We start from the raw sequence: 24016 nt of genomic DNA, 5'->3' as shown, positions 1-24016 counted from the left end.
CCCCAGGCTTCCCGGACCCTCTCGGAGGAGGTTAGGTTACCAGAAGAGCCTGGAGGTCTGCTTTTAGATGGAAGTGGTGGTTTGGTAAATTTTTGGACTCAGAACAGGCTCACTTTAGTAGTTTTAGCAATTTTACTAAAAAAATACTTCTTCCTTCCGTTCCTGGTAACTACCAACAATCCAATGACAGCATGGCGTTAGTGTCATCTTACTCCACATCCCACCATCCTGGAATCCAACATTTCCCCAACGTTCTAGGAGTACTCCCCATTTCCAGTTGTATGTAGTTCACCTGAGTTAATGCCCTCCTTGGTTGGCCAATGCGTGGTCCAAGCACACATGGGCTGTACAGTTCAGTCCTCACAATGTAGTACTGTTGTTATCCCCTTCGATTCCAGCATCCTTGGCCATAGAAGAAAAGTGCCCATTGCTACGTAGGAGCTCCTCCGGCTCGCCGTACTCTATGATTTTACCTGCATCCAGCACCATGACTCTGAAAAGAAAGAAAACATTTTGGTGCAATGTACACAGCCATAGTATTAGATATTATGAGAAGCCACATTATGGGGGTATTTACTAAAAAAAATAATGATTTGTCCTGTGCAACTGCATGTATATTCTTAATGAATTGGGGGTATAAATGAATGCTATTCAGGCTATTATCTCTCCAGGTCAAATGTTTTTTAATTCACATAGAATATATCAGGAAAATATGGACTAAGGGCGGGTTCACACCACATGTAGTCCAGTGTGTTTTTCTGCATCAAAAACACATGGAAAGTAGGTTGTATGGTTTCCAATGGCATAGTTCACACCAGTGCAGTCAGTTCCAGGGCGTTCCAATTCCAGAAAAAAAAGTAGAACATGCTGCATTTTTCCTGCACTGGACTGTACTGGAACACAGTAAAACGCATCAAAAACGCACCAGACCCCTAGTACAGTGGGGAAAAAAAGCAGGATAAAAGAAAAAAAAGCATCTGGAATGCGTCAAAAATGTGTTAGAAACGCATCCAGGACTGATTTGGAATGCATTTTTTGTGGTGTAAACCAGCCCTTATGGCCATTAGCTAATAATCATTTTAATTTATTATTATATTAGTATTTATTTCCTGTGATCATCAGCTCCATCTATTGCCCATAATGCTGCATTTTCCTGATTTACTCTTTTCTCGTATGTATATGTATGTGTGTGTATATATAAAAAAAAAAAAATATATATATATATATAGATATATATACATACACACACTACTATGTCTACATGTGTTCGCTGCATACCTACTTGCCTATGCACAAGAACATTGGCATTGTATTTACTCATTGTATTTCTCTGCAGTTTTTTCTTGCAGTGCCAAACTCCATGGACAAAGGTTTTATTATATGTATATTCCTTAGCCATAAATTATATAAATCCACTCTGTGTGCACCAAATTCCTTTGGGCCCCTTTCACACGGGGTGGCTCCGTCCAAGCAGAATCCTCCTGCTCAGTGGGGGGGATCTCTCCACTGATCCCCGCTTAGCAGGCGGATGACAGATCCTGTTCACTCCACTATGCAGATGAGAGAAGGACAGAGCCCGCACTCCTCTATGGGGCAGTCAGACTTGATGTCTGTTTCCATCCGATTATCATCTGATCCGACCCGCTGGATGAATGAGGAATGTATTGTTATACATCTGTTTCAGTGGATTTTTTCGGATCGGACGCCAGGCAGGTCTCAGCGGACATCACCCTCTCCATAGAGGACAATGGGTGGCCCGATCAGGTCCGCCTGAAAAACAGACAGGTGGACCCGATTGGTCCAATGGTGTGAAAGGTGCCTAAAAAAAACAGCTATCTGTAAATGTTGCAGTGACATCAGCACTGCAGAAAGCAGATCTGTGGGAGGGGCCTAGGAACTCCACCCACCACAGGCTGCCTGCAGAAAAGTACAGGAGGGGGCGGAGATTAGACCGGTCACCCTTTACAACAAGAGAGAGCAGCAGTGACAGGTCTTTATTACAGTAAACTTCTATACAGAGAAAAAGTGCAGAACTTATTTTATGCTGGATTACTGCACAATTTTAAACTAATAGGACACCAAGATTCAAGTATGAATATGCATTCTTCTTGTATTAGGACAATATTTGTTTAACCAGATTTTAGTTTGAAACTGCAGCATGATGCAGTTTTGATCCAACTTTTTTCCAGTTTGACTCTGTTTGGTTTGGTGAAAGCGGATTAGAATGTAATTCATCAGTCAGGCTTTTGCTGTTTTGTTCCCAGCAGAGAGGGTTTTCTTTTCATTCCTGTCCCAAAGAAATAAGAGCAAGCAAAGGAAAATCTCCCCAGACAGAATAAAAACCGACAGAGGTCCTAACCCTTTCACACTCTGTACAAAGCAATAAAATGGTTCCGAGACTGGAAAAGTCCTTACTTGTTGCTGTCCATGATGGTGTGCAGGCGATGTGCGATGGTCAGCACCGTACAGTCTGCAAATTCACTCCGAATTGTCTTCTGAATCAAATTATCAGTCTCCAGGTCCACCGCCGCCGTGGCTTCATCAAGAACCAGGATTTTGGATTTGCGAAGCAAAGCCCGAGCCAGACACACCAACTGCCGCTGACCAACACTGCACAAAACGACAGCTGTCAATATTTCACAGGTATTCTTAGTACTGAACTATCCATACAGTAAGAGATACAATAATGGGATTTATAGAAGTGTTCAAAGGAGAAACTGTTTTAATTGCCAATAACAATGAACAGGGCTTTTTTTCAGCTGGAACTTGGTGGAACTCATTTCCACCACCTCTGGCTCAGGTCCTCTCCTCCCTGCTCATCACTATGACTTGTAAACACAAAAGTCCGGCTTCTGTGTTTACAATGGCACTTTTCCACTGCAAGTAATGGCTCAGCTCTACTCGGCCCTGCTTGGCCCGGTTTGCTTTTCCACTGCTGATACCGCATGGTACGGTGTTGGAACGGTTCGGTATGGTTTGGTATGGTTTGCTTTTCCACTAAAGTAGTACTAAAGTTAAGTGGGTGGGATAGCAACGATTCTCTGACCAATCAGTGGCTAGTAGTGACTGCATGCAAAGGATTGTGGGATATGGTACCGGGTATGGTACCTCTTGGAACCACAATCGAGGGGGTACTGTTTTTGAGAGCCATACCGTTAGGTTCCATGCAGTGGAAAAGCGCCGCCGTACCGTACCGAACTGTTCCTACACCGTACCATGCGGTACCAGCAGTGGAAAAGCACAAAAGCGAGCCGAACCGTTCGGTTCCATGCAGTGGAAAAGCGCCATAAATGACAGCTTGTCTCCCAATGGCTTCCCCAGATCTGATATCCTGAGTGGCTCCCACTGAGTGCAGGATGGGGACAGGGGAGGTGCCATGCCCGGGGTGCAGTGTAGATGCCTACACCCTCACTGGATGATCTCTCCGAGTGTGAGGAAGGCCAAGCCAAATACAGTGTGCGGGAGTACTAGAGCCGACTGGGTGCTTTAGCCTAATACAGCAACAAAAGTAAGACGTGGAAGATAGTGGGGCTTTTAAAGAGGTGGGATGAAGATGGGACAGTGGAGAGGGGGTTGCATGCAGATGTCAGAGCTGAAGAGGGATGAAAACGAGATGTGGATGGCAATGCAGAGGTAAGCAGCTGGAAAAAGGCTGAACTCTGTATTGTGTGTGTAGCGCACCCCTAAAATCTGCACTATGTATGTAGTGCACTCCCAAACTCTGCACTCTGTGTGCAACCCCCCCAAACTCTATACGTTCTACACTCCTTTTATTCAATGCCCCTTTAAGACCTTGCCACTGTTAGTGAAATTTGACCACACCCACTATTTGATGTGGTTTGGAACGGTTTATGTCTGTGTGTGTGGGGGGGGGGGGGTTTGGGGGTTCGTGGCTGATTTCCTGTACCTTTTCTGAGAAAAAAGCCCTGACAATAAACAACCTGAGATCATCCCCAAGAATGAGATCATCTGATGCTATGGACAACATGAAGAATTCTTACTTTGTATATCTTAGTAAATAACGGTGGCCACAGATGCTTGCTAAATTAATTAATGTTTTCCGATAATCATTTTTGATAGGAATATTTGATCTATGATCAATATGTCCCAGGTGAAGTCAATTTCAATTAATTGTTAAAGCAGAACTAAAAACGACAATGCTTTGCTTCAATGGTCTGACACCCCAGAGGTCCCTTGCCGGTGGTCTGGCTTTCTCACTTGACCAATACGGGATGACGTCACTCCCATGCAGGAGTTGAGTCATCCTGGCACACAGGCACTGTGTCTGAATGTAAATGTAGCTGCGCATGCACAGCTCAGTGTACATATCTAGGGTAGACTGTATAGGCAGGTAGGTTTATTTTATTAATAAAGCACCTGCCTGTTTAGTTTTTTTTTAAATTATAGACTTTGGTTCCATTCCTTTTCTCAACTGAGGTTTCACAAACACAGGAGGTAGTTTGCCCTGGAGCAGCATTATGCGCTGCCATGGTGGGAGCTGGCTACCAACAGCATAAACCAATGAAGTTGTAGGGCCAAGATCCTCTCCTGCTTGCACCATGGCAACACTTAATGCTGATCTCGTGAAGAAGGGCTGCCTCCATCATTCAAAAGAAAAGAAAAAGAGTGGATCTCCATCCAGACTTGTACCACCTCCACCCTCGTCCATGCTGCTGGAGTAAGGTAGAGCTCTGCTGGCATAGGGGGACTATGATGAGAAGATACTTTAATGGGGGGGGGGGGGGGGGGCACTGCTAATCTGATGAGCAGATGCTATGACAAGATGGGGAGGGGGGGTGTCTCTTCTGTGAAGTTAAAGTGGTTGTAAACCTTTACATATACCCAGTGAAGTGTCAAGCCTCAGGTGATACACAGAGATGAAAAAATCCTCCTACATACATTGTACCCACAGTCTGCTCTACTCTACATCTGTGCTGAATTTATAAAGCTTATCTGAGAGTTCCAAAAAAAAGGGGGTAGAGAGCTGAAATCACACTCTGCAGAGCTCAGTGAGGAGAGCTCTGAGAGCTGATTGGAGGGAAGTGACACGTCCCTCTTTATACAGCACACAGGAACAGAGCTGAGGCTGTCATCAGCAGTAGATACTTTCCCGTCACCATTTTTCTCTTGGTGTCAGGAAAGCGTGTCAGAAGTGATTCATGCTGATAACAAAGGAACAAGGCAGCAGACAGAAAAGACACTAAAGCCTCGTACACATGCAACGATTATCGGCCGACCGATCGGCCGTCTTTTGTCCAGTGTTGTTGTGTTGGTTGAAATGTGCTCTAGACTGCACACGAATTTTCTCGGCCAACAAAAACCAACTTCAGAAGTGATGTCATGTGTTGGTTTTCTTTCCGTGTGTTTTTTCTTCTCTGAGCATGCCCAGTCTTGCTCATCAGATTTTTGTCTGCCGAAATCTGTACTGACTGACGGAACAGCCTGCGCACCAGATTTTGTTCGGCCGAAAAGTCGCAGTCGGTTGTCGGAAGCATCATACTAACAAGCCGACAATCGGCCGATCGGACGTTGGCCGAAAGTTCACGGCCAACAATCGTTGCGTGTGTACGAGGCTTTAGTGCTCTGGATTGAGACAAGTACACACTATAAAGGGATATGCTTTGTTTATATTTCATGTCTGAGGTTTACAACCACTAGTTGTATCCATCATCACAGACTCATTTATATCAGGGGTGCCTCCAGATTTTAAAGAGATGTGTGACTGAAAAAGGTTGCGGAACGCTGAGAAAAGATGCAATCGTAAATTACAATCGTAATGTATCTATCTCTGTTTCCATCATGTAATCTCACAATTAGATCACTCAAAATACAATCGTATTTATAAATAAAGTTTCTCAGTACTACAAGCGCAATGATTGATAATTTTCTGGCATGGCCAATTGAGTTTCATACCGATCCAAATTGATTGGAAAGGAAGTTATGGCAATGCTACTATTTGCCTATTCAGTCGTTTTGATTGAATTGCACATTGATCAGATAATGATACCAAAGCATGTGTGGCCACCATCTCTGGCTGTAGGATGGAAAACCCAAAGCAGTATGTATGTATGTATGTATGTATGCATGTATGTATGTATGTATGTATGTGTGTATGTGCCATAACCTCTGAGATCCCCATGGAAGCTGACAATCACAGTAGTAGGGTCTCGTGTAGAGTGCCTGCTTTGCTGCACTTTAAGCACAGACGGTCGCTAGCTTGGCACGGGCACCATTTAGTGAACGCTTAATGCATTCTCTCATTGGAGAAGGTGGAGCGTTGGGGCAGTGCTGTCATGATCTCCACCTGGTCCAATCAGAGAATGCTTTGTGTTCTCTGAATGGTGCGCATGCTGAGCAAGCAACCTCCTGTATCACCTTCCAGCCCGGCCTATAGCAAATGGATGGCCGGGTGGGGGCTCTGCCATTCTGACATATGACGTCCTTCACATTGCGCCAGGGGGTGCACAGCATGGCAATCGGTGGTGAGCTGGGTCCTTCGGACACTGATTAGGGGCAAGTAGCTGAAGACCGATGTCATGTATCATGAGATCAGCTGTATCCAATCACAGCTGATCACATGTAAACAAATGTTGGTTATGGTTATCTGCATTTCCTTTCCTCAGTGCTGGCAGTTTCTGAGGAAAAGAAAGCTGATAATCGGCTTTTCAGTTACAGGGGACATTTACACTGATAATTAGGGCACTGATTATCCGTGCAGCCTCATCGGTGCCCATCAGTGCAGCCTCATCAGTACCCATCAGTGCAAAATAATAGTGCAGCCTCATCAGTACCCGTCAGTACCCATCAGTGCAGCATATCAGTGCAGCCTCATCAGTACCCATCACTGCAGAATATCAGTGCAGCCTCATCAGTACAGCCTCATCAGTACCCATCATTGTAGCCTCATCAGTACCCATCAGTGCTGTATATCGGTGCAGCCTCAACAGTACCCATCAGTGTAGCCTCATCAGTACCCATCAGTGCAGCATATCGGTGCAACCTCATCAGTACCCATCAGTGCAGCCTCATCAGTACCCATCACTGCAGAATATCAGTGCAGCCTCATCAGTACCGCCTCATCAGTACCCATCAGTGCAGCCTCATCAGTACTCATCATTGTAACCTCATCAGTACCCATCAGTGCTGTATATCGGTGCAGCCTCAACAGTACCCATCAGTGTAGCCTCATCAGTACCCATCAGTGCAGCATATCGGTGCAACCTCATCAGTACCCATCAGCGCACATAAGTGATGAAGAAAAATGATCTTATCTGCAAAATTGTTCAACAGAACCGAAGAAAAAAGTTTTTTTCCAAAAAATGTTGGTCTTTTTTTGTTTTGCAAAAAATAAAAAACCCAGTGGTGAATATAAACCACCAAAAGAAAGCTCTGTCTGTCTCAGAAAAAAAGATAAAATGTTAATTTGGGTACAGTGTTGCATGACTGTGCAATTGCCATTTAAAGTGTCAGAGCGCTAAAAGCTGAAAAGTGGCCTGGGCGGGAAGGGGGTAAAAGTACCCAGTATTGAAGTGGGTATTCATTTATAAGCAAGGCAGCCGCTTAGTGTGGGACCTGGAAGCTAGCAGCGATCACTATAGTTGTGGTACCTACTCCTGTCATTTCCAGCTTCCACAGGAATCCCATAGCTATGGTATGTACATAGTTACATTGGACCAATGGCAGGCAAAGTGAAGGATGGAGTGCTGGTCCTGCACAGCAGTAGAAGTCCTAGTTCTCACAGGTGTACTACAGCATAGGGATGCAATAGATATTGCTTGAGTCTATCATACCTCAGGTTCTCGCCTCCCTCACTGATTTCATAGAAGAGCTTTTCCTGTAAACCTTCCACGTAAGGCTTGAGATGGGAGAGTTCCAGAGCTTTCCATACGTCCTCGTCTGTGTATTGGTTAAACGGGTCCAGATTCATCCTCAGGGTCCCCGAGAACAGAATTGGATCCTGCAAAACCACATTTGAGTTCAGGATATAATACACCCTTAGGATTCACAATCTCCCTGATTATCTCTGCCAGCCAATAGTGATCTATAATCACAGGCAGAGATCCTTTGTCTACAGACTACCTTACCAGAAGAAAATGTGAGCCATCAGCACCATTCATTATCCCTAGAAGACTCTTGTAGAACAGCAGGAGAAAGGTTATATTTGCCTAATATAACTAACTTCAACTTTATTATCAAAAAGTTCATTTGGGCCAAACTCACCTAAACTATTTCCTTTACCAACGCATGCACCCACTGTCAGCATTGTATAAACTGTATGGAGCATGAACTACATACAACAGACAGTGATCAGTTCCAGCAGTGGTATGGGGACTTCACATCTGCTCCTGAAACAAAATAGAGTCAGGCTAAGTACTGTGCATCCATTCACAGGAAGCTTTGTATTTTCTGAATACAAGACTCCCTCTGTTTGGCTGAGGAAGGGATATTGGCATCATCTGACCACCTCAGCCAATCAGAGAAAGTCTTGTATTCACAAAAATACAAAGCTTCCTGTGAATGGCTGAGCACTGACTCTATTTTGTTGGACAAAGTCTCCGTACGTTTGCCAGAACACAATACTCTAGATAGCTCCCAACTGATGTGGAGGGACTGTCCCTGATTTGGAACAAAGTCTCTCTGTCCCTCTTTCCTCCTCATTTGTCCCTCATTTTGGTCTGATCTATATAGTTGTATATAAAATGCACTTTTTATCTTTTAAAAAGCGTTTCCCAGCGCTAAACCTTTCATCCAATTTCTAAATTGCTGCATTTGTAAACTTCAAAAGCCAATATAAAGGAATAATAGAATAAAAGAGCACTCCTGGGTTTTTCACCAATCTTTTTTTTATTTTTTTTTTATTTTTTTTATAATTCTCCTTTAACCACTTGCCGACCGCCGCCCGACTATATACGGCGGCGGTCAGCCCCTCCCAGGCAAAGTGACGTACCGGTACGTCACCAGCCTGGGAGCCAATAGGGGGCGAGCGCGCGCCGACGGAGGCGCGCTCCCGCCCCCGCTCGTACCCGAAGAAGCCGGCGCGTGTGACTCGCGATCGTCGGGTACAGAGGGAGAAAGGCAGGCGGCTAATGTAAACAAAGCCGCATGTCATTCTCCCCTGTGTAAAAGCACAGATCACTCGGTCCTGCTATGTAGGACCGTAGATCTCTGCTGTTACACACAAAGCCACATCCAATGACAGTAAGAAACACGCCCCTAGAGACACACTTAACCCCTCCCTCTACAATAAAGTTAACCCCTTCCCTCCCAGTGTCATTTTTACAGTAACAGTGCATATGTATAGCACTGATTACTGTAGTAATGTCACTGGTACCCCCCAAAAGTGTCAAAAATGTCAGTCAAGGGTCGGATCTGTCCGCCGCAATGTCGCAGTCCCGCAAAAAATATCGCAGATCACCGCCATTACTAAAAAAAAACAACAAAAATAACAAAAATCTTTCCCTTAGTTAGTAAACACAATAAATTTTGCACAAACCAATCAAAATACGCTTATTGTGATTTTTTTTTACCAAACATAGGTAGCAGAAAACAAATTGGCCAAAAATTTAAAAAAAATTTGATTTTTACATTTTTTTGGGGGGGAATTTCATATAAAAAAATGTGAAAAATATTGTTATTTTTGCAAAATTGTTGTTCTTTTTTTGTTTATAGCGCATGATCAAAACATCGCACAGGAGATCAAATACCACCAAAAGAAAGCTCTGTGTGTGGGAAAAAAAGGACGTCAAACTCATTTGGGTACAGCGTCGCATGACCGCGCAATTGTCCGTTAAAGTCACGCAGTGCCGAATCGCAAAATACCCCCTGGTCAGGAAGGGGGTAAAATCTTCCAGGGCTTAAGTGGTTAAGGGGGCGTGGCAGGGGGTGTGTCCTATGCCTACATTCTTTTGCTAATAGGTGTCCCTTGTTCCCATCTCAAAAAGTTGGGAGGTATGCTGTATACCACATGTGTCAAACACAAAGCCCGCGTGTCAAATCTGGACCCCCCCCAGGCCATTTCATGTGGCCCTTGCACTTCTCCTGCAGCTGCAGCACCCCCCTCATGCAGCTATGGAGGGGCTATGGACTCATAATATAATTTTCATTATAAGTGTTTACACACATGCTTTATATCTTGAATAAATTATATATTTTATGTATACGTAGTGAGTTAAAATGTAGCTATGGTCATTATGTAAAATCCTATATTCATTTCCACATTGTGTTTCAGTTATTCCTAGCCTGCTCCTATTCATCTGAATGATCTTGAAGTTTGTAAAATTAATTTGTGAAGATCCCCATACATTTCCTTCCTGGAATCCCGTGACACGTAGTCACTATGCCCTGTGAGTAGGCACAGCTGTGTCACAGAATTCACAGAGCCTGCCTTTGGAACTACAGAGGTGCTGAGAGGAGGCAGAGGAGTTTCAGGAGGTGGAGTCAGTACAGGAATCACAGCTTGCAGCACAGTACCATGGGATATGTAGTCCTTAGAAATTAAGGAGAAGCTGCAAAGCATGCTGGGAATACAGGAAGTTGTGGAAAGAGACTACCAGCAGACAGACATAACTCACAATGTGAAAGGAGATTTTTCATGTTTGGATTGTCAAAAATAACTATTGTTTGAGTTGCTATTACAATGCTCATGTATACAAATAAAAGTGTATGCTGGGACCATAGATCTCCTTTAACACACTGAAGAGTGTGAAAAATATCTGTGCAAGCAACCAGATTATTTCCTTGTCTTTGTAAGCCTGATTGATTTTAACTTCTTCCCAGCACTGTTATAAACTAGGACTCTCAAACGCTGTTTATTTTAGCACCTGTGTGTATGTAGACCAAACTAGATTTGGCTATGCAGTGTATATTATGCACATGCAACTTTTAGGGACAGACAGAAATTGATAAAAACTGGAGCAGACAGAATCTGGGGCAGCTGTGCATTGCACCCAATGGGCTTCTATCTTTCATTTTCAAAGCTTAGCTGAACAAGCTGAAGATAGAAGCTGATTGGCTGTTAGGCACAGCTGTTCCAGATTCTGTCTGCTCAGGTTTTGATAAAGGTCCACCATATTATCCTCCCTAGATCTTTACCTGGGGAATGATGGTCAGTTTCTTACGGAGGTCATGGAGGCCGATGGTGGAAATGTCTTGCCCATCGATCAGAATTTGGCCACCCGCTGCTTCAATCATTCGGAAAATGCAGTTGGTGAGTGAAGACTTTCCAGCGCCTGTTCTTCCGACTATTCCCACCTGGGGGGGCGGATACAAAGAATAACACGAAAATTATTACATTTACTTAACAATATGGGTCCTTTTTTTTTCCTCAGCCTGAGTTAAATTAGGAAACTTGTGTTTCAGTCGAACAGCCAATCAGATTAAAGGGAACCTGAAAACACCTGTGCTGTTTTTTTCCTACCCCTTTCTGAAAAGGCTACTTTCCTGGCTGCCATGCCAATCAAGAGTCACTGACCTGCAACAAGCATGTCGATTCAGAGTTCTAGCTTATTCCATGTTAATAATTTACTAAGCAGTAATGCAGAGGAGGATCGCCATCACACCCAGGCACCACTTGTATTTTTTAGGAAGTTGCTGGGAAAAGCTTTTTTTTGTAATTGGTTATTAGGAAATACAAAGAACTAAGTTACCTTCTCCATACTGTTCACGGTACATGTGATCCCATGAAGGACGAGGTCCAGCTCCTTCCGATAACGCACTTTGTAGTCCACAAACTTCACAACGCCCTTATCTGGCCAGTCCTGTGGTGGCCGCTGATCTGTTTCCCATGGTGCCTACATGATGACCAGACAAATAGTTAAGTGTTCTGTCATAGCGCCCAAATGTCCCTAAATTCGAGGGACTGTCCTTCATTCAGAACAAAGTCCCTCTGTCCCTCTTTCCTCCTCACTTGTCCCTCATTTTTGTCTGATCAATATAGTTGTATTTACATTGCCTGGCCAAAAAAAAAAAAAAAAGTCGCCACCTGGAATTAACCAGTTATGAACCGGAAAGGATTTCCCCCCTTAATGACCAGGCCACTTTTTGCGATTCTGCACTGCGCTACTTTAACGGACAATTGCGCGGTCGTGCAACCCTTTACCCAAATAAAATTGATGTCCATATTTTCCCACAAATAGAGCTTTCTTGTGGTGGTATTTTATAAACAAAAAAAAAAGTGACAATTCTGAAAAAAAAAAAAAAAAACAACATTTTTCCCTTTCTGCTATATAACATAACATTCCCAAAAAAAGAAATGTAATGATCAATTTTTTTCATCCTCTTAGGCCAATTTTTATTCTGCTACATATTTTTGGTAAAAAAAAAAATCCCAATAAGTATATTTCGATTGGTTTGCACAAAAGTTATCACGTCTACAAACTTGGGGAAAAATGTATGTCTTTTTTACTTATTTTTATTTTTTTACTAGTTTTGACAGCGATCAGCGATTTTTAGCCGGACTGCGACTTTGCGGCGGACAGATCGGACCCTTAACTGACATTTTTGACACTTTTGGGGGGGACCAGTGACATTACTACAGTAATCAGTGCTAAAAATATGCACTGTTACTGTAATAATGACACTGGCAGGAAAGGGGTTAACCTAGGGATGATCAAAGGGTTAATTGTGAGCCTAGGGGAGTGTTTTCTAACTGTATGGGGGAGGGACTTGTGAAATGATCACAGAGACCTGTGTTCTTATATAGGCGCTCTGTGATCATTTCAGAGAGAACAATGGTGCCAACAAAGCGGGGGCCCAGCGGCAGTCGGTGCCACCGGTCCAATGGATCGGCATCAATGCTGGCGGCAAACGCTCGCCCCCAAGAGCGCTCTTGCGGATTGTCGTACAGGTAAGGCGATTCGCGCAGCCGAGCCAGCCTGCCGCGGTATATATGCGGCGGGCTGTTGGCAAGTGGTTAACTAAGCAACTAACTAAACTAAGCATGCAGTAACTATCCTATTGGATAGTTTCTGCATGTGCCCAGAGAATGAGGTCAGCTGACTACCTGAATATACTGAATGACCAGGTTATTCCATCAATGGAGTTTTTCTTCCCTGATGGCACAGGCATATTCCAAGATGACAATGCCAGGATTCATCGGGCTTAAATGGTGAAAGGGTGGTTCAGGGAGCATGAGACATCATTTTCACTCATGGATTGGTCACCACACAGTCCAGAACTTAACCCCATTGAGAATCTTTGGGATGTGCTGGAGAAGGCTTTGCACAGTGCTCCGACTCTCCCATCATTAATACAAGATCTTGGTGAAAAATTATTGCAACACTGGACAGAAATAAATCTTGTGACATTGCAGAAGCTTATCAAAACAATGCCGTAATCAAAGCTAAAGGCGGTCCAACGTGTGTGACCTTTTTTTGGTGGGGACTTTGTTTTGGCCAGGCAGTGTATAATGCACTTTTTATATTTCAAAAAGTGCAAAACCTTTCATCTAATTTCTAAATTGATGCATTTGTTAGCCCCAAAAGCCAATATAAAGGAATAGTAGTAGCAAAAAAGCACTTGTAGGTTTAACCAATCATTTTTTGTGCAATTCTCCTTTAAGGGGGGTGTGGCAGGTGGTGTCCTATCCCTACATACTTTTTCTAATAGGTGTCCCTCATTACCATATCAGAAAGTTGGGAGGTATATTTTGTGTAGACCAGACCGTGTTTACTGCTTGTTGACTGCCATCAATGTGTTTGCTATTCCTTTTCATAGTGTAATCCCGTAGTCCAAGGGTGCTCCACATGTGGCCCAAGGATCCCTCTGATGTGGCCCATAACCTCAAACCAGGGAAGCGCATGCCCGGGGTCAGCAATCTGTAGATTACAATATGGGCTTGCCAACCCGCCATCCCAGAGCATCAGCGTGCATCGAGCCGGTGCCAGCAGCAGAGGAAGCAGAAGCTGCATAAGTCAATGCTGCCTATGTAGTGCCGGCTCCTGTCCTAGATGGAGTGATACCAAGTGCACTTCACCTAGGACCTTTCTAGCAGCCTGGAGAGCGATGCCAGCAGAAGCTGGAAGAATAAAAGGAGTACAGTGTATTAGGCAACAAATACACTGCGCTTTTGCAATGGGCATATTAGAACTTATAAAAGGGTTAATAACTTTTAGCCTGCTTTCACACTGACCCGCAGGTGCAGAATAGGGCACCTGGGGCTTTCCTGTGGGTTAGCTGCACTGAGCCATAGACTTCTATTATATCCTGCAGGTTTGGCACGCTATTTGAAAGTGCACCAAAACTCTTGAATACAAGAGTTTTGGTGCGCTTTCAGAAAGTGCACCACGCTGGCAAGATATAATAAAAGTCTATTATAGTAAAGCGCAGCAAACCTTCAGGAAAGTCACAGGTGCACTGCACTGCACCTGTAATGCCAGTAAACCACAGTGCATCAGCATAAGAGCAGCCTTATAGGGGGCTCAGAACAGTAAGGGCTCATTTCCATTTACAGTTTGGGGGGCGGTAAAACTCCACACACTTGGACAGGAGAAGCAGCATATACAGGGACTGATTCTCTTTGTTTTCCTCCAAAGTCGGCTTCTCCTCCTCTTCCTCCCACCAGCATTCAGCTGCTGCAGGAGGAAAATATTCATTATGCTATTCAAAATGTAAAAATCTGAAATTCGGAACCATTTCATTTTATTGTGACCCGCCACGTTTACCAAATCACTTAAGTGGCCCTCCCTCTTCAAAAGGTTGAGCACTCCTGCCGTAGTCCATGTTTTGGTCTTTCCAGGTACATGTACCAACTACATGCAGATACTTATAGATACAAGATAATGATTGCTCAATCTGGCTCAATACAACCGGACCAGGAAACAGTCGACTGGGTTGGGTGTGGATTTTCATTCTCCCTTGTTGTAAAGGAGAGGTGGAAATTATACCCTTTTATACAGGCCCTTTCTATAGGACTATAAGGATGGTCATGGAGTCCTTGCTGTGGGTTATAGAAGATATGTATCAGAACAAACCTCGTTCTCCACCTTGATGTACTCATCCACACGCTCCACAGCCACAATATTGGTCTCCAGCTCCGATGTCATCCTGACCAGCCAGTTCAGGGTCTGTGTGATCTATATAATGAAAACACAAGCTGGTACAATGTTCCATGTGAAGTTTCCATAGGTTACAGGTCATATATACACAGAACAATATAAAGAACCAAAACTTCTACTGCAAAGAATCACAGGATTACTTAGAATTACATCCACGTTCCCGCCCTGTACTATCAAACGAGTTTTCAAACTGAATTTCTATCAAATTAAGAGCGTGATTTATGACGTCTTGTAAATTACTACTTTTTTTTTTTATACAAACCAGCTTTTAACATAAATGGAGAGATACAATTTAGAGAATGTCCAAAAGAAAATGTTTATAATTAAAGGTCAGTTCCACTCTAAAGTAATATTTTCAGGCTGATCACCTAGAAAGATAAAGTTGAACTCTATGAAGACTGCTCAATATATAGGTAAAATACAGGGAAAGGATGGCAAAATGTGCACCCTCTCCCCCTGATGTGGGTGCTCCCGATCAGCTTTTGCTTTTTGGGTCTATAATACTAGCACTACAGAGCTGCTTCTGCAGACCCCACACCCCCCTACATACGCCATTGGTGCAGACAATGAACCTCGCCTCTGGAGACATTACTTCACTGCTTTGGCTCTTTTTTGTCAGATAGGGCAGCAGGGCAGGTAAGTAAAGTATAGAAGGGGTGAGGGCCAGCTCTCAGCTTGGTTAAATGTGATATATAACTGCTGCTTCACATAAAGACACTTTACTCAGACCCCTTAGTCCCGGCCCTAAGGAGCACCCACTGATATGACCATTCCTGAAAGCATTGTTCAATCAACAGCACTGTGCAAAGCAACATGAGTCATGTCATGTTAGTTTAGGGTCATGTCATGTTAGTTTAGTCATGTCATGTTAGTTTAGGTTCATGTCATGTTAGTTTAGTCATGTCATGTCATGTTAGTTTAGGGTAGTAGCTTCTCCCTCTCCAAGTCTATATGCTTTTGGTTATACAGTATGTAAAGATTTGGTTTAATTTAATATATCTGGATTAAAACTAACATTGTAGCTCACATTGAGTAATAGGCTGCATAGCAAAGCTTAACAAACATTAGGGATCCCCCATTCCAGAACAAGCCTAGTTGCATTTGACTATCTACTACTAGCTACACCATGAAATGATACAGTACAGATCTGCATATTTTATGTATTTAGTTATTAATGGCATTTGCTAGTGCTATCACCTAATGTGATTTTATTTTGGGTGAAGTAGTCCATTATCAAACATTTCTACACAAAGGTGAGGCATTATTATGTGAATAAACAAGCAAAAAATTGGGGAGCAAACCCTGAACATGTATATCTAAAGCCGGTGCAGCTATGAACCAAGCGACATGTATATTAAAAAAGAATAGCGCACACATGCAAAAGAAATGACTATCAAATATGGAGACAATCCATAAATAAAAATGGGGATTTGGTCCCACCATATGGCCATATCGTGCTAAAGCCCACCACTACGTCAAAGTACCCCATTATCAGTGGGTCCTACACTATCCATAAAAAAGGGGTGAATCCAGCCTCTCTAACCCTTGGAGAAAACACTCCTTGCTGGGAGAGATGTGCTTTTGCATGTGTGCGCTATTCTTTTTTAATATACATGTTGCTTGGTCCATAGCTGCACCGGCTTTAGATATACATGTTCAGGGTTTGCTCCCCCAATTTTTTGCTTGTTTATTATGTATTCGGTCTGACCAGACTTCTGAGGTTGAGCACCCCATCCCCCACACACACCTGTACTCTATCAGTGTCCACTATGAAGTAGATATAGGAGTATAGGAGGAGTCCCTTGTGGTGCATTAGCACATCTTTCCCAGGCCCCAGCAAGGAGTGTTGTCTCCAAGGGTTAGAGAGGCTGGATTCACCCCCTTTTTTATGGATAGTGTAGGACCCACTGATAATGGGGAACTTTGACACAGTGGTGGGCTTGAGCACGATATGGCCATATGGTGGGACTAAATCCCCATTTTTATTTATGGATTGTCTCCATATTTGATAGTCATTTCTTTTGCATTTGTGCGCTATTCTTTTTTAATATACATGTCACTTGGTCCATAGCTGCACCGGCTTTAGATATACATGTTCAGGGTTTGCTCCCCCAATTTTATGCTTTTTTTATTATGTTATGTGAATGTTACCTAGTCCCTTGTTCAGTATTTAATTCATGGTGACTAAGCAGAACTTCTAACAGTACAGCGAAAAACAGAATTATTTTCAGGATATTCTGTTTTAACATAAAAACATTCTTTGGCAACCAATCTATGTACTGTACAAGTATTATCTTTCTAGCACACGTGTCAAAATAAAAAGATGAATTTGAGGGACTGTTGTGTACAACAGAATGACCTTTCCTGGAAGACAATAATAAATCATGAGTACCATGTCATGTCATTAGGACTTACATTAAGGGCTGAGGAAATAGACAATCCAACAGTCCCACTGTCCACCGTGTTACGAGCCAGCACGGCAAAGAGAGCAGCAAAGAAAACCGTGAGGTTACCTACGAACTCCAGACGAATGGCCAGCCACCTGTTGAAGATACATAACATTTCCATGTGTCAGTTTTCATATTAATTCAAAATGGGGTTTTCCATTTTGAGTGGAGAGATTAAGAAATTCAACAGTTTACTGGGTTTTTCTCTCCAGGACCTCAACTGGATTAACTTCAGTTATTTGAAAACCATGCTTGGTTTTAAATCTAAGCTTCCATGGTCACACCTCAAGTGCATGTTCCTTTTATCCTCATGATAATAAACAGGTGGAGATATTCTACAGCATGGCTGTGCCCTGCACTGTCTGGTGGATTCTACTGTTCATTGTCATTAGAACTGATTAAAATTCATGCATGTTCATTGAAATGTGTCACCATGCACTTTTGTAGAGCCCCATTAAATTGTCTCAAATGCAGAGCGAAGATCATTGCAAAAAATTAACATGCCGGAATTTATTCAACTTTATTCAATTCTACATCAACTAAAACTGTAAACCGGAAACAACTCTGGTTGAGGACACTATATTGTCCATTGTCCATTACTTTAACCAGCACTGGAAGACACAGCACAAGATATGGCAACACGTTTGAAGAGAATGATCCCTCAGAAATATAGAGGACTGACCTCAGCTGGTGACACCAGAAGCTCAGCTAAGAACTACTGAGGACTGGACTCCGCTTGTGACACCAGAGGCTCAGCTAAGAAATACAAAGGACTGACTACAGCTGGTAACATCAGAGGCTTAGCTAAGAAACAGACAGGACTGACCTCTGCAGGTGACATCAGAAGCTCAGCTAAGAATTACACAGGACTGACCTCAGTTGGTGATGCCATAAGCTACATGGGAAGCTACATAGGACTAACCCAAGCTGGTGACACCATAAGCTCAACGAAATACAGAGTACTGACTTGGTGACACCAGAAGTTCAGCTAGGAAGTACACAAGAATGACCTCAGCTGGTGACACCATAAGCTTAGCCAAGAAATACTGAGGACTGACCTTAGCTTGTGACAGTAAAAACTTATCAAAGTTACTTTCAAAGTTACTTATCAAAGAAACTTAAACAATCTGACTAATGACCGAACCTCCATCCCTGGTATACATGTGGAAAAAAGGCAAACGTTGTGGGACTTTGAGTGAGGTTTGCAGTCATAAATGGATGTTAAATAGTAATATGAAATGATAAAAAATGAATAATTTATTACATATTTCATAGGGGGTACAGCAATCAATGAATAAATAAATCCGTCAATACGCGTTTCGTGGCTCTATGTCCACTCATCAAACTAGCTCCTGATGAGTGGACATAGAGCCACGAAACGCGTAGAGCCTATAAGATATGAAGATATACCATTTGAAGACTGATTACATGTTGCTTATATATACAATGTATTGACGGATTTATTTATTCATTGATTGATTATTATGTGTAATATGTGATTATATGTAAATATATTTTTATGAATTTATATACTTCATGTTCAGCTTTTGATTTGTATGATATTTATATTGATTTTTATATTGCTGTACCCCCTATGAAATATGTAATAAATTATTCATTTTATAACATTTCATATTACTATTTAACATCCATTTATGACTGCAAACCTCAAAGTCCCACAACTTTTGCCTTTTTTCCACATAAAAACTTAGTTCAGTCCTCACCTATCACTGCTGTGCTGGTGCTAGGGTGGGAATTGGGTCACGCAGATCCCAGAAAATCATAAAGTTCCAGTATTTAAAGTGTATGAAAAGCCAAAATATTTTTTGTAGTTTTGGATAGAGTAGAGAATTGGTAAAAATCCTGTCAGGTTATTTATGTATTTATTGCTGTGTGTGTCCAATCAGGAATATTTATTTTAACATCTTATCATAAAATATGAAATCAAAGGACATCTCTCTATGGTATGGAAATTCCTATTTCACCAGAACAGGCGTAAAGCTTTCCCCTCACCTCCCACGTATACCATTGTGGATTTTTCATAACTTTCTGTAGTAGAGACAATGCTCACCAGAACAAATTAGTTGGAAAAAAAAAATCTCCCTGAAGAATAGAACTACAAGTTCAGATCATATTTTGAAACGTGTTGGATCTTCCCTCTACTTAGGGGTTATTGTACTATGATCTGTGTTAATTACTGCCAATGTTAGGAGCTTTTTTGCTCCATCATTTTTTAACATGTTTTTTTGTAAATCTGTTTAATAAAAATTTGATGGATTTCATACTATTTTTCATTTTTATTGCCTATAAAATCCCACGTAGAGGAGAAACTTTTCTATTATAAAAAAAATCTCCCCAGTGGGGTCACAGACAACAAAAACCTGGCAGGGATTTTAACACTTCCTAACTCCACCCAAAACGTAAAAAAGAAGTTTGGGCTTTGCATACATTTGAAAGTGCATTAAACTGACTAGATAGCTTTGGGTAACGTTCCGCTTTTCTTGTGTCAGGTACCTGTTGGAAACAATCCAGGAGTAAACGCTCTTCTGATTGATGTCAATGGTGTCTTCATTATGTTGGAGGAACCTCTGCTGATGTCCATAAGCACGGATGACCGACAGGCCAGACACCGTCTCCCCAAAGTGGGAATAGATGGGAGATCTTGTGACAGAATCCAACCGCCGCAGTTGTCGTGAAGTGGTGACATAAAACCTCTAAATATGAGGAAAAGAAAGACTTTTACCATATAGCCCCAGCGTCTGACACATGATAAGATGGAATAAGGGACCTTATTTATCAATGCGTCTTCAAAAGGACAAAAAAAGTGAAAACCTGTGCATGGATTATAAGGTATATAACAATACTGCTACACCCTCACACCCCTATTGATTGGTCAGAAGAGCTTTGGTTGTACTTCTCCTTGAAGCAAATATTGCATTTTCATTGACTTGTATAGGATTGCAAAATCCACCCAAAGTGTTCAAAAGCCTGTTGACACAGGCCCTTTATACAGTCTCCACTTGCCGACCGCCGCACGACTATTTACGGCGGCGGTCAGCCCCTCACAGGCAAAGTGACGTAGATCTACGTCGCTCACCTGTGAGGCTCTAGGGGGCGAGCGTGCGCAGCCAGAGGCGAGCGTGCACCGCGGGAGGCGCGCTCCCGCCCCCGCCCGTTCCCTAAGCAGTCCGCGCGAGTGACCGGCGGACCCGATGTCCGCCGGTCACTCACGATCTCCCCGTGGAGAGGGAGAAAGGCAGGCGGCTAATGTAAACATTAGCAGCCCCCTGTGCAATAACAGAGATCATACGGTCCTGCTATGTAGGATCGTATATGTCTCTGTTGTTACACCACTAGCCACACCCTTTTACAGTTAGAAGCACGCCCCTAGGGACACACTTAACCCCTTGATCACTAATAAAGTTAACCCCTTCCCTGCCAGTGTCATTTTTACAGTAACAGTGCATATGTATAGCACTGATTACTGTAGTAATGTCACTGGTAACCCCAAAAGTGTCAAAAATGTCAGTCAAGGGTCCGATCTGTCCGCCGCAATGTCGCAGTCCCGCAAAAAAATCGCAGATCGCCGCCATTACTCGTTAAAAAAAAAAACACCAAAAATGACAGAAATCTTTCCCTTAGTTAGTAAACGCAATAACTTTTGCGCAAACCCATCAAAATACGCTTATTGAGATTTTTTTTTACCAAACATATGTAGCAGAAAACAAATTGGCCAAAAATTTAAAAAAATCTGATTTTTACATTTTTTTGGGAATTTCATATAAAAAAATGTCAAAAATATTGTTATTTTTTCAAAATTTACATTCTTTTTTTGTTTATAGCGCAAAAAGTAAAAATCGCACAGGCGATCAAATACCACCAAAAGAAAGCTCTGTTTGTGAGGAAAAAAGGACGTCAATTTAATTTGGGTAGAGCATTGCACGACCGCGCAATTGTCCGTTAAGGTCACGCAGTGCCGAATCGCAAAATAGGGCCTGGTCAGGAAGGGGGTAAAATCTTCTGCGGCTTAAGTGGGTATAGTGTAGTGAAAGACTTTCTTTAGGCTACATTAGGAGAGGTTGGCTTAGGGGAAGATGCCACAACCGGCTAATGAAGAAAAATCCTCAATCCTACAATCCTGGCAACATTTTCCTAGAAAATATCACTTAAATCTGAACAATTCATATTCCTAAATACAGAAAATAGTTTGGATAAAAAGAAAATAACTATTCAGTTTACCTGGACAAAATAATAGAAAAGGGCCAGAGGTATGATGATGGCGGCAAAGATGGGCGTGGCCAAGCAGATGACAAATAATGTACCGATGACTCCCAGTACGCAGGATATCCAGCTGCGGAAGGACATGGGGATGGTCTCATCCACCGTGAAGATATCCTACACAGCAATGTGAACATTCAGCATGAATACATATATATGAATATATAAATATCTTAACAGGATTATTTGTGTGGTTCTAACATTTATCTTTATTGCTGTACCATATTTCCCCATTTCGTTAAATGATTATTAGGACATTGCAATGCTGAGGTCTTTGGACTAAGTCCCAACTGTCCTTCAGTCATAGTAAGCACAGGGCACTTCCCATTCATTTACTGTCCAGTGCAGCTGAGACTGCAGAGAAAATGACTGGGAATCTCCATCCTCATTCCCTTTCTCTGTCCCAAAGTGAGACATCAGGAATCTGTTTAGACCCCTTATATTTCACCAAAGACCCCAATGGGACTCCTAAAAAAACTTTACAAAATGATAAAAATAAAAAAACTAGTGACACTGTCCACTGTATATACAGTGTGTGTGTATGTATATATATATATATATATACACGCACACACAGGTGTGTTTGAGCTTTGCGGTGCACACCCTATGCAATAGGCCATGCACACTTATGCAGGGGATATTTATCTTAAGAGAAACATTGAAGCTGCCCTTGCTACCTCCTTCTAAAAAAGCTAACTACCTGCCTCTCATGCTGATCTTTTCAAAACTCTATACGATGCTAATTGACCAATATAAAGCGAAGAAAAACAGAACTGCTGTTCTGCACACTTTATACTAATGTCTCATAAAGTCATGCAAAAAAAAGCTGCACTCAATCCCCCCACCCAATACCATCCATCAGGGAACACTGGTTCTCAACTTCAGTGTCTGCAAGCCACTCCTTACGATTATTATAAATACAAGTCCTCCAGTGAAGATCATTGGTATCCTTTATTACATGAAATGGCTTAAGGACAACAGCTTAACAGGTACTCTGATGCATTTCAGCCACTCCAGGCCTTACTCATAGCTTTGAGTAAGGTCTGAAGTGTCTGAAACGCGTCAGTTTACCAGTCAAACTGTTTATTTTTAGCTATTTTATGAAAAAAATGATACTAAAAATCTTTACTGGAGTGTAAGGTTGTGTTTATAATGTCTCATGAAGTGTTGAAGACAAAGGATCTAGAATAATAGCAAGAGATTAGCACACCAAATAGCTGAATATGCATTTATTTGGAAGGACAGAGGCATGTAGGTTACTAATTCATACAATCATCATGAACCAAACTACAGATACACATACAGTGTGCATACAAGGCATAATACATAATACATAAGTATTGCATTTTGAATTACCAATGACACAGCAGTCAAGGCCATGAGGGTCAACTCCAACATTTCCTTTCTCCAGGTAGACCCACTTTAGAAAGGGGTATGCAATTAACTGGAAATGTTGTGGTAAGGATCTCATTCCCTTGATTGCTGTCATTGGTAATCCAATCGGCAAAACCTTTTGTATTATGCTTTGCATGTATGTGTATACCTCCATTTTGGTTCATCATTATAACCTCATGATTGTATGCATTAGCAACCTTAGATTAGGCACATTCTTCATAATAAATGCACATGGATCTAATTGGTGTGGCGGTTTCCCTGGTATTATTTCACAGTTATTTTTAGGGATAGGAGAACACTCTCTTTTTGAACGTCTAGCACCCTCCATGCTTTATGCCTGTATTTTCTGTGCGATGTGCAAGGGCCTAACTAACCGTGCTTAATTTAATGTAAAAGAGGAAAGACTCCTTTCCTAGTGCCACATATCCATGAAGTCTAGTAGTGGTGACAAGAGTGGCAACCTCAGCCTGGGCTCCCAACAGGCTATGCGCCTAATGCGCCCAACGCTAGCGCCAAAAAAAAAAAACGCCCAGGTGTGTTGTTGCAGGCATTTTTGGCGTTTTTTTTTTTTTTTTTCAATAATTGTCTTTTTTATCAAAAATGACAATTTTTAAGAACATTTTCGTGTGATTAAAGTTAATGGGGCATGACCCAGAACCCTAGGCACTTTTTAGGGGCATTTATTGGGTTTTAGGGCTTAAAAATTGTGTTTTTTGATTACCGAAGTTCGGGTCCCATTGATTTCAATGGGGTTCTGAAATCCGGGTCGAACTTTCGGGAAGTTCGGATGTTCTGGCCGAACCTAACTTTTCAAAAGTTCGATCATCCCTAGTTACTGCATGT

At 42.3% G+C, this 24016-nt stretch overlaps 1 protein-coding gene across 1 annotated transcript in view; it reads right to left on the bottom strand.

Annotated features, from left to right (window-relative positions):
- Positions 1–252: 252 nt before the first annotated feature.
- Positions 253–24016, bottom strand: part of ABCC2 (ATP binding cassette subfamily C member 2) — an 85151-nt gene continuing 61387 nt past the window's right edge. Inside the window, exons 24-32 of the mRNA XM_082268045.1 lie at positions 21740–21895; positions 20015–20214; positions 17469–17595; positions 14970–15071; positions 11646–11789; positions 11092–11250; positions 7791–7957; positions 2416–2610; positions 253–493 (exon numbers count right to left, since the gene is read on the bottom strand). Of these exons, the coding sequence (XP_082124171.1) occupies positions 361–493; positions 2416–2610; positions 7791–7957; positions 11092–11250; positions 11646–11789; positions 14970–15071; positions 17469–17595; positions 20015–20214; positions 21740–21895 (1383 nt within the window). The 3' untranslated portion in view covers positions 253–360. The remainder of the gene's footprint in view (positions 494–2415; positions 2611–7790; positions 7958–11091; positions 11251–11645; positions 11790–14969; positions 15072–17468; positions 17596–20014; positions 20215–21739; positions 21896–24016) is intronic.

Source organism: Pelophylax lessonae (genome assembly GCF_965119305.1).
Source record: "Pelophylax lessonae genome assembly, chromosome: 9".
NCBI classification, from domain to species: domain Eukaryota; kingdom Metazoa; phylum Chordata; class Amphibia; order Anura; family Ranidae; genus Pelophylax; species Pelophylax lessonae.
This window is presented reverse-complemented; position numbering and strand designations above follow the sequence as displayed.